General features: G+C 32.9%; 2 protein-coding genes across 2 annotated transcripts; one reads left to right on the top strand and one right to left on the bottom strand.

Annotated features, from left to right (window-relative positions):
• Window positions 1-3,534: 3,534 nt before the first annotated feature.
• Window positions 3,535-4,127, bottom strand: LOC124835610 (thylakoid soluble phosphoprotein). Its single transcript, XM_047310577.2, has one exon. The coding sequence runs from the start codon at window positions 4,024-4,026 to the stop codon at window positions 3,751-3,753; it is 276 nt and encodes a 91-aa protein (XP_047166533.1). The 5' UTR covers window positions 4,027-4,127; the 3' UTR covers window positions 3,535-3,750.
• A 12,486-nt stretch (window positions 4,128-16,613) lies between these two features.
• On the top strand, window positions 16,614-18,623 carry LOC124835605 (cytochrome P450 86A1-like). The gene is made up of 2 exons (XM_047310570.2): window positions 16,614-17,316; window positions 17,519-18,623. The coding sequence occupies exons 1-2, from the start codon at window positions 16,631-16,633 to the stop codon at window positions 18,399-18,401; spliced, it is 1,569 nt and encodes a 522-aa protein (XP_047166526.2). The 5' UTR covers window positions 16,614-16,630; the 3' UTR covers window positions 18,402-18,623.
• Window positions 18,624-19,055: the final 432 nt, after the last annotated feature.

The following is a 19,055-nucleotide window of genomic DNA, read 5'->3' as shown; positions in this document are numbered from 1 at the left end:
GAGAAATGCTAGCAACACTATTCAACAATTTTTTTATCAAGGAAATTCATGCGGGTCCTACTACTGTAGCTCTATTTTTCAATTAGTTTTAGTCTCTTATTTTGTAGTGAGTTTCATATGGACTTCAGTAAAAGTAAAGAATGTTTTGAAAGAATGTCATGCTTTTTAAGTCTCTGATGAGACAAACATGCTAGTTTTAATACTAGACTAATTCCAAAAATATTTTTCTGGAAAACATTCATCCCACCCCTGCTCAAGGAAGTCTGTGATGGATAGGAAGAAATTTAATAGGATGGAGGAAGAAACATGAGTTTTGTTGTAGCTCATATTTACAGATAGGGTAGCACTTGGCCAAACATTCTAGCCAGTAAGTTCACTCCTTATAAATGAACTTTGTTGGTGGAACTATCTCTTTCAATTTATAACTACCCACATGAGGTACCTTCCTGTATTTCCATAATTTTTTTCCTGTATCCTCATAAATTGGATTATATAGTCCGAAATAAAAATTTTGTATTTTGAAATATACAACTCAAAATTTATTTATTATTATGTATTCTAAAAATATACCATTTAAAAAACAAATTTTTGTATTCTGTAACCAAATATAAATATATTTCAGATTATACAATTTAAAATGTATTTTTTATTTTATATTTTAAAATATATAATCTAAAATACAAAAAATTATATTTTTGATTGTATATTCTAAAATACACGAATTGTGGAAGTGCAGGTTAAAATTATGGAGATACAGGAACAAATGGCCCCAACTTCAATTTGTAAGTGGGGATACAAATAGTTTGTATTTTTGGGTTTATTTTTCTTCTTGCGCCTTATCATATATCTTCTTGTATCTCTACTATTTTGGATATTATGTCTCCGGAATTAATTTAGTGTATTCAGAAAAATAAATTCGAGAATGATGGATGCAAGGAGAAATTTGACAGAGTGCAGGAACAAAAATGCCTTATTTTCATCATCCTTACCACAGTTTCTCGTTTTAGTTTAATGATAATTTTTGGCTTGTTGTTCCTACATAGTGTTAATACTTCATTTGTTCCTACAGGAGTGTTAAGTGATTAAACACATTACAAATGACCATTTACAATTTAGTAGAGATGAATTTTTGGTGAAGATTTTGAATGCTCTTGTAACATGCCAAAAAGTTGAGTCTTTTAAACCAAAATTCTTCCTACTACTCAACTTAGATAGCCTCCACCCCAATTTTCCTTGCATGGATACCTACCTTATGAACAGGAATGTGGGACCCACCTAGTTATGTTTTTTCCCAAGTAAAGCATCATGATAGTGTTCTCTACAATGTTTGACTGCATAGTCAATGGTGCAGTGCATCAGAAACAGAAAATACAGAGAGCAAGTGTATCTGCTTAGGTTAGTTTTGTTTTTACTCTTTTCTCACCTCCTTAACCCACCTTCTTGCCTTTGGCACACCTTTTTATCACAAACTTACTCTTATATAAAATAAATACAATGAACTTTAAGTCTAATTTAACTCAATAAAACAGACTTGAAAAATAAGATTTGTATTTATTTATGTATTATAAATTAATTTTATCTCTAATCGATACGAGACTTTAAACAAAATCGTGATTTATTGGATTGAACACTTAGCAATGTCATAGTTACAGAATTCTCAGTAATACAGTATAAAGACTACTAGTTCGATAATCACATAATTCTCTTCATAATCTGATGTATCAAATTAACTTCATCACATATGACACCGGATATCTTTCAAAGGAGGTCTAGTTATGATAAAGTGATGAATTGTGTACCTCCACAAACCACAAACTTGTGCCTTTATGATATACTTCATCATCAAAGGTGGTAAAGGTATAAATACTTGTATCACTACATTATACGTTCAAAAGGTCAAATACATTTCAAGGTCACAAGATTACTACAAAACCTTTACCAATATACCTGGAAACTACGGTTGGTTTTCTCACTTAAGCACACAAGAGCTTCCTTTTTTCAAATTTCCAACCTTTCCAACAACTGTGTTGTTGGGTCTTACCTACAATTCCTTTTTGTCTGTTATCACATCACTTGTCGCATACACTCTCTCTTGCTTCTCTCCCTCTTTTGTATATAACATTATGGTTATGCAAAGAAAGAAAAGAGGAACACTCAATGAATCAAACAGGCTTGTCCTGGAGAAAAAACACCAGGAGATCATTTTGTAACAAGCATGGGAGGAGCTGCAAGTTCAGGATTCCTTGGCCGTCTGAATTTTCCCCTATTGAATTTCTGAAGGTTGTTGCAGATAAAGTGACAAAAGCTATATGCTTGAGGCCTGTGAGAAAATCTTCTAACCGAGGTTCCTCTTCCATGGGAAGATCAAAACCAATTGGAGTATCTGTTGATTATTATCGGACAGAAGCTGTTGAGGACTGCATTGAGTTCATCCACACCTCCTTCTCTAGATCAAATTCGGTAACCGCAACACCAGGAGAAGATTTCTCACATGCTCATTTGAAAAACTTTGAATCATAAACTGTAAAATTAAAGATTAAAGAGTTCTTGATGCCGTATTTCAGTGTCTGTTCTCTTGCATGTGTTCAGTTTTACAAAATAATAACGATATCCCCAGAAGGTTATTGTTGGATGAAAATATGTGTAGTATGTCTCTATGCAAACATGATCGGTTGTATTTTCTTTTGATGAGATTCTAACAACATGCATTTCATTTCAACTGAAACAGTATGTGTGACTTTTAATACACTTGCATTGGTTCTTTCCTTTTAGCATTTATCTTCCATAATTGACTGATATACTGAGTTACAATGATTGAATCTTATGTTTAGCTGTGAACACGAGTAATTAGCAATATTTGTTTAAAACCATCTAACAGGTCGTTTAAATTTCCTTTCTTCTCGATCTTTCAGAAACACTTATCCTTACTTTTCATACATTGTTTATGACAGTAACTTATTAGCTTCATGCCATTTTCAAAATAAGTAATGATCTTACAACCATCACTAATAGTTCTTGACAGTCTTGAAATCTGAATGGTTTTGTGCTGTCAATTTTGCAAGAAATAATAGTGCTACTGTGAAGGTTATCTGATTCCAACGTTAGAGCCTAACCTCAAAATAGAAGGTTCAATATGTTCCAAGTCCATGGGATAGCAATCATTTAAGGTTGAAATTCCCAACTTGGATCAGTTCCATCTAATCATTGGAATTTGACAACACTTACTGAACGGCAAGTTAACATTTTGGAATCATTAACAAACTAAACAGAATATAATCGTTTCTTTTCTTGAACATATCTCCTACACAGACTAACAACAATAACATGATGTTTAAGCTTATCATGCAATTTTAACAAGGGTTGTATTTGATTTCATTGAATGTTCATCTTGGAAGCAAAAATCTGTAAACTCTGCCTTTTCTGTTGTAAGAAATATTAAAAGAAATGGCATCTTGGAATTTGTAAGGCATTACCATTTATGACAGACAAGGCACATCTTTTAACTTAAAGGCCTAAAGTAGTAAGGAAAGTAAATAACCAAAAAACTGAAAATATATCCAAATTGTTAACAGATTGTACCTGGTTGGTAACTGATCCAAAATGAATCGATATAATTGTGTAATACAATGAGCCAGAAGAGCCAAACATAAAATATTCCATAAGATCAAGAGATTGGAATCTAGGTGGAGAAGAGAAGGATGATTGAGTTTGAGAAGACAAGTAAATAAAAATGTAGAGTAAATCACTGGTTCAGTTCTTGGCAAAGAGGCCTCCAAAACCTCCTTTCTTCTTTTGTGGCACTGCAACAGAGTTCTTGTTGCGGCCAGTGGAGGTGGTGCCTCCATTCTTCTCCTCCACCTTCTTGAGAATAGGATCAGTCTCTAGCAGCTGGTCTTCCTTCTGCAACCCTCCAAGGATCCAATCAAAGAAACCTTTCTCCTCTTTGCTTCCACCAGCACCCTTTGCAGCAGTGGCTGCAAAAACTCTTCCAGTGGCTGGAGCAAATGACATGATGATAGAAGCCATGTTCCAAGCCAATGAATCTACCACTTGTGTTAGTGATGAGAATTCAGAAGACAAATGGGGTGAACAAGTTTTGGTGAAACTTTAGATAAAATGTGTATGTCATGATAATATATATCATGTCTTGTGGCTGCACCTCACAAGTGAATGTGAGCCGTTGGATTGAGTTGTAAATGATGATATGGGACACTGTGGCATGAGTTCTCCACAAGAGTCTTATCTTGATAGTGGCTAATTTTTGTGGTACATAATTTTCTTCACAATGAAAGGAAAATTGTGTTGCATGCCAAGTTGAAGGTTCATCCTCACCTGCTGAGGCTCTTAATTTGACGTGTGGATGCATCATATCCAGTGCCTTTTCTCACCCCTTTTTGGGTTACTTCAAAGTGGGCCTTTATTAATATGAGTTTCTCTTTTTCTCACTCTATGTTCTTCTTCTTACACCTCCTTTTTTTAAAAATTCACCTTTGTCCTTTTCTTTTTCTAAGCATATCTTGTTTCCTTATTCTAAAATCTTGTTAATATGTTCTCGATAACATTTTTAATAAAATTTCAAGGATTTTAAAAGGGTATTTTTGTCCATCAAATATATGTATGTGGAGAAAAAAAATAAAAGATGGGGTACAGAAAGAAATTTTCTCTTTTCTAACTTATGGCAATTTCTTCTTGTATCTCATAATTTCGGATTTTATTTTCCAGAATGCATTAAATCAATTTTGGAAACTTTTTTTCTGACCTTGAAGGAGTAAAAGAGTTTAGGTTTATACCCTTTTCAATGGCAACCCCTGCCCCAACAAAAATTAGGATCTTTCAAAAGGATATTTAAAACTTCGGTGTTTATTTCTACACCCTATCAAATTTCTTCCTATACCCTATCAAACCAAATTTTGTTTTCCGAAAAACAATAAACTAATTCTGAAAATTATTTCCTGAAGACACTCATGTCACTCCTGTTACGGATCAAAAATTCTGGAAATTTGGCTGCAGAAAGAAATTTGATGGAGTGGAGAAAGAAATACTCTTACAACATCGGTTTAAATAATTGGGGTTTCATAGTACATTTAGGCTATAAATTGTTTAAATAGTTCAGTAAGTAGATATTCAACAGAAATTTAGTGAAATGGGAAGGATGTAAACTAGTTTTAAAGTCGTGACGCATGTTTTTTTTTTAAATTAATAAATAAAAGATATTTAAATATATATTATATTAAAAGGTACTTACAGGTTCAAGAAAATAATAATAATATTTTTAAGTTTATAATTAAATTTTGAATAAAATAAATATGAAAAATTATTCATAATTTAGAAAGTTAATATATGTAGAAATATAAAGAGTAAATTTTGTAAAAATACAAAGAATATAACATGTGAAAAAATATAGAGTAAAAATATCTAAAAATACAATTATGCAAAAATATGTTTAGTATAGTCATCATAAATACAAATCAATATATGAACATATTGGTCTAATGATGACTAAACTTGCATAATCACTACATCAACATATTTGTCTAATATCTAATGCTATCAGTATATGGACATACTCATCTAATGTCTATTGGTACACTCATCTAATGTGTATGAACATACTTGTCTAATGTGTATAATAACAAGACAGATCTAATATGAGAATGAATAAAATTGTCTAACGTTTATTAATAGACTTATATAATATGTTTATAAACAGACTTGTCTAATGTATATTGCTAGACTCATTTAATTAGTGTATAGACTAACATATTTAATGTGTGTTACAAGACTCGTTTAATTAGTGGATGGATAGACCCACCTAATTCATATTCTTAGACTTGTCTAATTGATGTATGTAATGACTTGTTTTATGTTTTATGCATAAAATACTTGTCTAATTAGTGAATGAATAGATTCGTCTAATGTGTATTGCTAAACTCGTTTAATTAGAGTATGAACAGACTCGTCTAATGTATATTGCAAAATTTATCTAATAAGTGAATGAACATACTCGTCCAATGTGTGTTAATAGATTCGTCTAATATATGTATGAAAAAGCTTGTCTAATGTATATTGTTAGATTTGTCTAATCAATATATGAATGACTTGTCTAATATGTATTTCTAAACTCATCTAATCAATGTATGGAATGACTCATCTAATATATTTTTGTTATACTCTTTTAATTCGTGTATCTACATTCTCTTATAATGTGTATCGTTAGACTCGTATAATATTTTTTACAATACTCGTCTAATAAGTGTATGAAAATACTAGTCTGATGTGTATTCCTAGACTTGTATAATCAATGTATTAACAAACTCTTCTAATAATCATTATTAAACTTGTCTCATAAGTATATGAACACACTTGTATAATTTGTACTACTAGACTCGTTTAATCATTATATATTCAAACCAATCTAATGTGTATTGCAAGACCTGTCTAATGTATATTAATAGATTTGTCTAATCTGTGAAAGAAAAGACTTGTGTAATTTAGTTTGCTAAACTTGTCTTATCAATGTATGAACAAACTGGTCTAGTGTTTTTTTATAGACATATCTAATTAATGTATGGACAAACTTGTCTAATAAGTATTCTTAGACTCATATACTTAATGTATGAAATGACTCAAGCAATGATTTTTGCTAAATTCATTTAATTAAGTTATTAGCAAAGTTGTTTAATGAGTGTTTGTTCAGATTTGTCTAAAATGTTTTGCAAGACTCGTTCAATTAATAAATGGACAAAATTGTATTGTATTAATAAACTTGTTTAATTTATGTATAAATAAAATTGTCTAATGTATATTGATCAGGGCATCCCACCATTGTGTGTTGTTGGTACTCGTCTAGTCAATGTTTGGACAAACTCCTATGATGAGTAATCCAAGACTCGTGTAATCAATGTATAAAATGTTTCGTTAAATGTTTTTTTGTTATACTTGTCCATTAATTGTACAGAAAAACTCATTTAATGATTTTTGTTTGACTTGTTTAATCAATGCATCGATAGATTTGTTTCATGTTTTTTGTTATATTTGTTTAATCAATGAATGAAATGACTTGTCTAATTTTTTTACTATATTTGTTTAATTAGTATATGGACAAATTTGTCAAATGTATATTGCTAGACTTGTCTAATGATTTTTATTATACTAATTTAATCAATGTATGAACATATTGGTCTAATGTATATTGCAAGACTAACTTAATATTTTTTGTTATATTAGTTTAATTAATGAATGAAATGACTTCTCTAATATTTTTTTAGCTATACTCGTCTAATAAGGAGATAGATAGACTCGTTTAATGTATATTGTTATACTTATACTCATCTCATCAGTGTTGGACAAAATTATCCAATGTGTATTGTTGAACTCTTCTATTTTTTTTCTTTACTCATCTACTATGTATTTATAGATTCATATAATCAATATACAGGTTTAATTCTTTACTCATCTACTATGTATTTATAGACTCATATAATCAATATAATCAATATACAGGTTTAATGTATCTTTTTATACTCATTTAGTGACTATATATACATTAATGGTATATTTTAAGATAATTAGTTTGCTAACTTTTATCTTTTGTTTTAGTTTTACTAAAATTATAAGTGGTTACATTTGGAGTTGAAAATAATAAAAGATGAATTAAAAAATGTAAAACAAATATGATAATATTAAGAAATATGATTGTTTTTATTACAAATTTATCTTTTAAATATTTAAAATGAATTATTAAGTACAACAAAAATCATATAATATTAAATAGTGTAATTTTTTATTACAAATATATATTTTAAACTTTTGAAATTAATTACTAAATACAATATTTTAATTTATTTTGTTTTAAATATAATTATTTAAAACCTTATACAAAGTTGTATGAAGACATCATTAATGTTAATTTTTAATAGATAAAATTAATTTAAGTTTTTACATACTAAAAGAAAGAAGAATATTCAATAATAATAATATTCATATTATTTTTAATATAAAAATGATAAATATAATTTTTTTTGATAAAGTTTTTAACACAATTTTTTTTGTCACAGTTGTTTTTATATATTATTATCAATAAACATATATTTTTTTAAAATAATATTATTTTAAAAAATATAATTAAAATATATTTTATAAATTTAATTTTATTAAATGACCAAGTAATTAAAAATCATAGAAGAAAAAATAGTATATAAAAAAAGTAATACTTTAAATATAATCATTCTTTAACATACTAAATATGTTGAAAATATGTTAGAAATTTTTTTAATAATAATTAAAATGTGTGTAAAGACACATGTTTAAAGAAATTTTTATTTATTTATTTTAAAAATCAGCTAAATTTAAAAATAATTTATAAGAATATTGATTAAAGTATATATTTTTAATTTATTATTGGTTTAATCATTCCAGAGGTCCCTATTTTTGGGCAGAATCTCAATTTGGTCCTTTTCTTTTTCGGTGTCTCAATTGAGTCCTATTTTTGTAAAAATTGCAACAATTCGGCCCTTGCCGTTAAATTGAGCCAAAACGGCGTCAGTATCTTATAAACGTGGCACACTGTACTGATTTGTACTGATTTGTACTGATTTTTTTGCTTGACGTGGATAAATGATGTGTATTAAGATAGTTTTAAAATTAAAAACTTTGTAAAATTAGGAGAAAAGTTAAAGGACAGAGTTGAGGGATTTTAAAACCCAGCAAAAAGAATTAGAAGCTGATTGACAAAACAAGAAACTTCATCAAAAATTTCAAAACAATTATTCAGATCAAGGCATGAGATATGCAATTTTCCAATAAGCTTTACAAATCAGTAAATAACATACACAATCAATAATTACAAATCCAAAAGTAAATGACATCCAACATGAGATATACAATTTCCCAATAAGAAAATATTAAAAATTTAACCTTGGGGAGAGGAAATAGGAAATAGGAAATGGGGTTTGAATATACGAACTTACTTTCCCTCATAGACTTTAGCATGAGTTCCCTCTCCAATCTGTGGTCCAACAAAGAGATGCTTAGGATCAATCAGCCATTTGGGGTCCAATCTGAACTCATCAACTGAGTATAACCTAACTCTAGATTCCATTTTGTTTTTCTTTTGCTTCTGCAATAATGGAAAAAGATTTTCTCAAGTAAAATTCTTCATGAGCCAGCAATGAGCCTCCAGCTTGGCAGAGTGAAATAAGATGGAAGAGAACCCTAGAAGAAGGGAGGCATTGGAAGAAGGTGGATTTGCAGAAACCACATCTAAAAAAGTTAGTGAAATTGATTGAACTTTGCAATCTGTCAACGTGGAACGACAAGGGTTTGGGTTTGTGCATCTCTCTGTCAACGTCAACTTTAATTAAAACCTAAATCCCCAAATTCATACCCTAAAGGTAAGAGCTCTGCCTCCTCTGGACTCCATCGACGACCACCGCCAGGGTCAGTGGGTTTCTCCCCAGCCGCCACCTCCGCGGCTACCATTTCCGTCTTTAGCACCATCATCAAAAACACCAAAACCCTACTTTTCATTTGTTTGTTTTTAAAAAAATATAAATATACACGTCAGACAGAGTAGTCCTTACACGTACTCATTCCAGCGTGTCACGTCAACAAGACACTGACGCCGTTGGATTCAATTTGACGGTAAGGACCGAATTGTTGCAATTTTTACAAAAATAAGAGCCAATTGAGACGCCGAGAAAAAAAAAAGGACCGAATTGAGATTCTGTCCAAAAATAGGGAACTCCGGAATGATTAAACCTTTATTATTTAAAAGAAATTGATGTAAGATATTATACTTCTTTTATAATAATTATGAACAACAAATTCATGTTAAATTAATGAAACATTTTTAATTGTATTCTACAAGATTCAAATCTGAAATTCAAAGTAAAAAGTTCAAAACCTAAATTTAACCAACTACACGAGAGTGAGTTATAACTTGCTGCTATATACCAAATTTTAACCACACTGTCAAATATTCAATACATGAATTAAATGTCTATTAGGAGCATATTGTATAAGACCATACTTTTGTCAAACTTGTTAGATTGCACTAATTTGAATTTGAGAAACCATTTGACTTAAAAATCAGAGAAAGAAGAAGAAGAAAAATCTTAGAATCATAGATTTCATTTCCAAAGTTTTCCACTCTAAACTCGAGTTAAAGCAGGAAAGTCTTCTGGTTTTTGTTCAAAACCATAGATTTTATTTCCAAATTTTGTAGCAAACCCATTTTCTCTCTTTGGTTAAACCGTCTCTAACTACTCTTTCTCTTACACTCTACACTGTATTGGTACCAATAAAAGGTACGACTTTTGCATATTCATTCAATAATGGTCATACATAAGAGAGAAAAATTAGGTAAAACTATGTACTTACTTTGCTTTCACTGAAACTTATTTAACTTATGGATGTTGGTTAGATTAGTTTAATTAAGATTTCTAAGGGACGCTAACCAGACGCTAATTAAAGTTTCGTTAGGAACAAAATGATAGAAAGTATATGAAAGGTGAAAGGTTTGTATCACTTTTGTGTGACTTTTAATTAATGTATATTTTAGGTATGATAGAAAACAAAAATGATTAAGCTCATTTTAGTGTTTGAATGAGTAATTTTTCGAGACTATTTATAAAGGCTTTCAAATATTTTTATAACAAAGTTATGTTTAGATCATTTTTAAGAAATAAATTTAAATATTTGAAATTGACTAAATTAAGTTACAGCTATAAAATTATAAAATTTATTTAAAATTACAAATTTTAATTTTTTTTTCTCTCGTGGTTATGTCTTCTTTTTCCATAATTTTTTTCTGGTGTCTATGTGTGATCGATTTAACTTTAATTAAGACATTTTTCATTTAATTGATGTTGAGATGTCGTTGACTTGATCGAAATTGGGATACTGTTAATTCATATTGTTTTTTCAACTGATTAAAGCACCTAATCGATTTTCTTTAAGTTTTATATTGGTCGATTCACTTAGACTTCACATATTTCGTATTATGAATATACGTCTTCTTACTTGAAATTTTTTATATTAATAACATACATATAAGAAGAAAATACTAAACTGATATACATTGCAGATTGATTATATTAGATACTCATCATTTTTATTTCCGATGAATAATCTATAATATAAATGTAAAAAAAACACGTATTAAAGAAACTAAAGTTATAAAAATTAAATAAATAGGAATTTGTGAGGAAAGTTCATCAATTTCTGAGGAAAATATATCTAGTACTTTTTTTCTGCGTTGAAAAAATAAATTTACACAGAGTCAATAATAAATAGGAATTAATTTATATTGAAACTTTAACTCGATTTTCTTTTCAAAGTTTTGATTACGTTTCTCATTTCACTAAAACACACAAAAAATTATGTATGTCATTTTAAATTTTTATGTTTGTTGAATATCCGACGATATAGTGGGAGACGTTAATCAGCATATGTTGTCCCTGCAACATATACAAATGAAAGTATATGTTACAACATATCTTAATTTCTGGTCTTTTATTTTTCAATTTTTTGTTAATATTTATTTTTACTGAAATTATGAAAAATTAATATACAATGTAATAATATATTATAAAAATTTTCAAAGTGAATGAAAAGATTATCTTTAATGTGAAATGCAATTGAAGAGAATGAGAGCTTGAGCCCAAACAAACATTGCAACAACAAGATAGAATGAAATGGGTTGAAGAACTTGTTCTTACGAGTTTGGTGTCATCATTGCACTTTGGTGAGAGGTTTCGGGCAAAGGAAAACAAAGAAAGGTGGGGATTGACACTGTTTTCTAAGATTTTAAAAGGGCAATTGATGTTGGATGTCAAATCTCAATCAACCTCCCACCGGAGGTTAATTTCTAATTTAATGTTGACCCTAGAACCAATATACATTAAATAACTTAGGACCTAAACGATATTTAATGTCCGTTGGTAGAATTGATGTTAATTTGAAAATTAACATTTGTTAGGAACATGTTTGATGTCAATTTTGAACAAAATATTTATAAAAATACTATCACACATTTTTAACATGAGATTTTTGTTGTACCTAACGTGAAACGTGTGACTTTGAAACCCTTTTTTATTTTGTAATGTTTAAAAGATGAATTAGTATTTTTTTATTTGAGTTATGCAATTTTTTTTACATTTATTTATTTTTTTATAGTACATTCATTATATAATCATTTACTATGTTTAGTAACTCAGAACTAATTAAAATATGTTTTAATTAAACACTTATTACTTTCAAATAAGGTAATAAAAAATTAAATTAGAGTACTTGGGATACTTTAACCCTTTTACAAAATAATTTGCAAGGTCTATGCATCTTATAGGTACCTATACTAACAATAGTGTTGAGGAAGAGACTAATAGGTTAGTCTATATATAATCTAGTATACAACAATCTATAATTGCAAAGATACTATAGAATGACAAACACATGTAATGACAACAATTTTTGAGACCTTGTCGCTACATACTAATCCTAAGGTTACACAACCTCATAGAATTATGCTCCTAATATGATGTGCTAACATAATATACATAATGACATTTTTCTAGTGGTTGTCTACCTTTCCGACTAGCGTATAACACTGACATTATGATACTAGTAGAGGTCAACGAAACTTCTTGATGCCAACAACATTTTGAGGAAATGCACAATGAAGAAAAGCTTCAAGTTGAGCAAACCTCAAACAAGGCACCAAATTACTTAGACAAAATAAGCATAACTTTCAAACGAGGAATCAAGTTACTTAGACATTAACATAAGTAAAGCCCTTAAACAAGACACCAAGTTACTTAGATAGTAACATAAGCAAAGCCTTCAAACAAGACACCGAGTTACTTAGACAATAACATAAGCAAAGCCCTCAAACGAGACATTGAGTTACTTAGACAGTAACATAAGCAAAGCCCTCAAATGAGGCACCGAGTTATCTAGATGATATAATAAACAAAAGCCCTCAAATGAGGCACTGAGTTATCTAGATAGTAACAAAAACGAAAGCCTTCATACAAGGCACCTATTTACTTAGATAATAACAAGCAAAACCCATAGACGAGACATCAAATTACTTGGACAATAACATAAGCAAAGTCCTCAAACGAGGCACCAAGTTATTTAGACAATAACATAAGCCCACAAATGTGGCACCCGAATTACTTACACAGTAACACAATTTAAGCCTGCTAAGGCGACACCTTATTCTACCTAGATGATAGCATCAAATTATGCCCACTAAGCCGATACACGAGTTTGCCAAAGTCGATAGCACATACAAAGCTTGCCTAAACTGACAACATAAAGCTTGCTAAGATAATCAACATCAGATCCTGCCCAAGTTAATAATGCAAAGCACTCTCAACATGGTCAAAGACGACCACCCACAACTCAGCCGAACAACCAATCCATTTGTAAAGTCAAAGATTACCACATACAATACAACCAAACATCCACCTAAACATAAAGCCGACTACATCTTGGCTAGAGGGTCAGCCACACTCGTAACATGTATTCCATATGCGCTAATCAAACTTCCGAGCCTAGGGGGTTTATATACATACTCGACTCAACACTTATGCTAAGTGAAATGGCCTAACAAGGCACATTCTATACTAACCTAAAGTGATTATATAATATTCTAAAATATATTTGTTGGTGTACATATTCATATATTAACAAAATATATGACCAAATCTCGGTGGCTTGATTATTATGATATTCTTTAATACCATATATCTACATAATATTTAGTTAATCAAGTAAGGTATCACATTATTATGATTATTTTGTGATATCATATATATGACAAGCTATTATTTTTATTGATATTATTTGATATCATCTTTATATTGTCTGTTTTTACATATAAGTCATAAGATCTATAAACTTATAAATACATATGGTATTTCGCCAGGAAATACACACTTTCTCATCCTCTCTCTTTTATTCATAAATATTCAAATTTTTCTAGTAATTTAAACATAAAAGAGTCTTTTGGAAGTGAATTTTCTTTTTTATTCCAACCCTCAAAAGCATATATCAAAATTTCTCAATGTATTTAGATCTTGTCACCTATCCAAAAGTTCGAACAATTATGATTGCATTCTTTAATGAACACTAGTACAATAAAGAGATACGACATCGGTTGTTTTTGCCTATAGGCAGCGGTTCTGGAACCGAAGCATATACGAGCGAGGTAAAAGGTCTACTCCTTTTGCCTCGGTTGTGGACCAAAACAAAAATAATAGGATTGTGCCTTGGTTCTCTTTTGAACCGAAGTAATATATTGGGAAATTCAATAAAAAAAATGCTATTGTGACACTTACATTCATCCTATAAAACAAAGTCCTTCTTTCAGTGCTCTACTTCAGATTTTAAATAAATTAATATAACATATACTCTAACAATGAAACAATAAAACATCAATATCATATACTGTAATCTAAAATTAATATAACATATACTATAATCTAAAATTTGTCAGTTTCCACTAAGTAGTACAATAATCATCAATATCAAATGTTGCCAACCTCTTCAACCAGAAGAAACAAGGGATAATCTTTTCACAAATCAGCAAGATGCAAAAGATATCCTCCTAGACTATCACGACTCATCACGAAATGGCATTGCCCTATTTCTGTGAAGTACAAATGGCAAGAACAATGTCACAAAGATGTCCATCAGCTTCCTTACCCACAAGCTTCATCTCCCTCAACTATTTCTCTGCCTCAATTCCATGACCAGCACAAATGTACATAGCAAGGAGCCTTTCATGAACCACTCCATATAGTGATGGGCTGCCATCTTGTATTAGCCAATTGGACAACCGCACTCCATGGACCAGTAGCAAAACTCTGAAAAAAAATTGAACAATATTTTCAATGGTGTTGGTGATGCCTACAACCACAAAACGACAACTATCAAACCCAAAACAATTGATAAAGAAAGAACCCGGCCCAGGTGGGTCTCCTCCTGGGGCACGAACCCAGGCCAGAGGTGCGACGGAACAAACTTGTCGAGCTTGGGGGGCGGAGGCGAGAGCAAGGAAGCGATGCCAGTTCGACGAGGGGGCAGAGCAAGATCGCATCCGGTGGAGGAGAGAGATCGTGTCCGGTGGCAGAGCCAGATCGCGTCCGGTGGTAGAGCGAGATCGCGTCTGGTGGCGGAGCCAGATCGTGTCCAGATTGCATTCGGTGGCGTTGCGAGATCGCGTCCAGATCTCGTTTGGTGGCGGAGCGAGATCGCGTCCGGTGGCGCAGAAAGATCGCGTCCAGATCGCGTCCGATGGCGGATCGATATCGTGTCCAGATCGCGTCCGGTGCCGGAGCGAAATCGCGTCTAGATCGCTTCCCGTGGCGGAGCGAGATCGCGTCCGGTGGCGATTCTGATTGGTGGTAGGGTTAGGGTTGCGAGGGTGGGAGGCGTGATAGGTTTGGGGGTGGGACAACGACGATGTTGCTATGGGCATTGGGAGCAGAGACGGAGGAACAGGCTTCCGCGGGAGGAGGTTAGATGTGCGGCGATAACGGAGCGACGAAAGAAGAACTGCGCGGGAGCAGAGGAAGAAGAACTGCGCGGAGAAAAGGAAGACGAACTGGAGATTAGGGTTCTGCACTTTTGAAGATAAAAAACTAATACTGACTTGATTCTTTACCAAACCCGATGTCTATACTCATTTTACTGTCCCTGTCCAATTCAACCGATGCTGTAGGTCAATTTGAAAAAGGATTACGTCTCGTTTTAACCATTAACCGAGGTAATTTGGCATTTATGCCTCGGGGAACCGAGGCCTATAAGTTCACTTAAATTGAAAAAATGTCACTGCCTGTACATATACTTCGATTCTCTGAAAACCGCGACGTATTGCCCGCCTTCTTTTCCGCGTTTTGTACTAGTGGAAGTTGTTTTATAAAATTTAGCACTTTAATATATATATATATATATATATATATATATATATATATATATATATATATATATATATATATATATATATATATGTTATATAAGGATTATAATTGGAAATATATATAAATATTAGTTTGGTTTTGTAAAACAATTATATTTTTATAGTTGAAAATAAAACATAATATATTGTTAGAAATTTTCCTAATTTAAATTTAATTGTTAAAAAACGAGATCACTAAAACTCTTAATTATGTAATAAATGTCACCATCCAATTAAAAAATGAGATGAGTAAAAAGGTATGGCCCATTCATCTCAAACCCTCCTTAGTTAGCCATTAAAGAGATCATTTTCTCCTAAAGAGTGAAGACCATAAACAATTATAAGAGGGGATGTAACTAATACTTAATAGATTAGAATAGCCAAACCAATAAACGTTTTATAATCAAACAAAATCACTCTAAAACCCTTCTATCACAGGAGAAGCTGCTGCACATATGCGTGGATGCTTTTCATTTGCTTGTGCGTCACCTCGTAAACACACTTTCTACAACCTAACAGCGACTCTTACTGCAAAAAAATTCCGAACCACCTCTCCTAAACCTTTGCCATTATATCATCGTATAAACATGTATAAAAACCCCCTTCAATCACTTCAAACTTCAAACCCCATTTCTCACAAGTTATACTAAAACAACGTATACCATGGTGCAAATGGATACTCTCCCTCTCCTCTTAACCCTAGCTGCTGCTCTTTTATCCACATATTTTCTTTGGTTTTATTTCTTGGCTCGAACCCTAAGGGGTCCAAAAGTGTGGCCAATGATTGGCAGCGTTCCAGAATTAGTGGTGAACCGGAATAGGGTTCATGACTGGATCGCTTCAAACCTACGCCAAACAGGAGGTTCCCCCACTTACCAAACATGCACTCTCAGTCTCCCTTTCTTTGCTCGCAAGCAGGGATTTTTTACCGTCACAAGCTGTCCTAGAAACATCGAACACATTCTCCGAACCCGGTTCGACAACTACCCTAAAGGGCCGCACTGGCAGGCGGCGTTCCACGACCTCCTAGGGCAGGGAATTTTCAATAGCGACGGTGAAACGTGGCTTATGCAGCGGAAAACCGCCGCGCTCGAGTTCACCACCCGAACCCTAAGGCAAGCCATGGCTCGGTGGGTGAACCGGACCATAAAAAACAGGCTATGGTGTATCCTGGACAAAGCTGCTAAGGAAAACGTATCAGTGGATTTGCAAGACCTTCTTCTACGTTTAACCTTTGATAACATTTGTGGACTCACCTTTGGAAAAGACCCTGAAACTCTCTCACCGGATCTCCGGGAAAACCCCTTCACTGTTGCCTTTGACACTGCCACAGAAATCACCTTGCAAAGGTATACATACACCCTTACTTTTTTTTATGCTCGCGTAATAATGGTTTCTTCTAATTATTAATTTAAAAACTTTTAGAGTTTTCGTGAGGTACTACAAGAACTATAAATTATTATTTATGATAATTTTAAATAATGTGAAAGTCATTTTTTACATTTTTTATTTTCTATACTTTTTACATTTTTTTTATTTACGTATTATTAGGCTTTTATACCCGGGCATAATATGGAGATTCGAGAAGCTTCTTGGCATCGGTAAAGAGAAGAAACTGGAGCAGAGTTTGAAGATCGTCGAAACTTACATGAACGACGCCGTTTCAGCTCGCGAGAAATCGCCTTCCGACGACTTGCTATCAAGGTTCATGAAGAAGCGCGACGCCGCGGGAAAGCCGCTGAGCGCCGCAACGCTGCGTCAGATCGCGCTCAACTTCATCCTAGCTGGCAGGGACACGTCATCAGTGGCGCTAAGCTGGTTCTTCTGGCTCGTAATGAACCACCCCGCCGTGGAGGATAAGATCCTCGCGGAACTTACGGCGGTGCTCACTTCCACGCGAGGCGGAGACCGGCGGAGGTGGACGGAGGAGGCGGTGGACTTCGAGGAGGCGGAGAGGCTGGTTTACTTGAAAGCCACGCTGGCCGAAACGCTGCGTTTGTATCCGTCGGTGCCGGAGGATTTCAAGCACGCTGTGGCGGACGACGTGTTGCCGGATGGCACGGCTGTTCCGGCTGGTTCGACTGTGACGTATTCGATTTACGCGATGGGGAGAATGAAGAGTGTGTGGGGAGAGGACTGCATGGAGTTTAAACCGGAGCGGTTTTTATCGGTTAAAGGAGACCGGTTCGAACCGCCAAAAGACGGTTACAAGTTCGTTGCGTTTAACGCTGGACCGAGAACCTGCTTGGGAAAGGACTTGGCTTACCTGCAGATGAAATCTGTGGCTTCAGCTGTGCTTCTGCGTTACCGCCTGTCGCCGGTTCCCGGTCATCGTGTGCAGCAGAAGATGTCACTGACTCTCTTCATGAAGAATGGGCTTCGTGTGTTCCTGCAGCCACGTCAGCTTCGTCCACATACTGCCATGTCAGCATAGAGAAAAGGCTATTTCGGCCATGCACAGTGTAAAGGACAATATGATCATTTCGTTCTCACACCTGTCAATTTATTCGTGTTTTATTTTGTACGGTAAAAAGTGAAAATGTTTGTTGTTTGGTTGGTTGGTTGGTTTACCTTTGCAGTTGTTGGGAAATGGGTTTACATATTCTTATGTTGTTGATCAATAAAATGAATACACAAAATATATAATTATTGGAAATGTGAATTTGTTTGAAGGAGAGAGATTATAATTATTATTATTATTATTAATATATTATTATTGGAAATTGCATGAATGTAACATCTTATTTTACTGCTGAAATATTTGCTTGTAAATTTAGTTTAATCACTTGGAAATTGTTCTGCTTCTTTCGAACATGAGCTTGCGAAATTGTCCGTTAAAGTCATTAAAATGTGCATTGTAGATACCCAAACCAAACTTACCAATCCTATTCCTCTGCTTTCGTAAAATTGATTGTTCAGGACATTGAAATTTAGATTACCATCAGAAGTAATATTTGGTGAAGAATTTTCCTTTTATATGATTGAAAGTTGGAATAGAAAATATTTCATCTTAGGGTTAATTAAGACTAGGAGATAAAGTTTTCAATACAAGAAATTCAATTAAGGTGACAACGTGATTACTACACCA

Source organism: Vigna umbellata, chromosome 5 (assembly GCF_029865625.1).
Source record: "Vigna umbellata cultivar VRB3 chromosome 5, Vumbellata_1.0, whole genome shotgun sequence".
NCBI lineage: Eukaryota > Viridiplantae > Streptophyta > Magnoliopsida > Fabales > Fabaceae > Vigna > Vigna umbellata.
The sequence above is the reverse complement of the archived record's forward strand: the minus strand, read 5'-3'. Positions and strand labels throughout refer to the sequence as shown.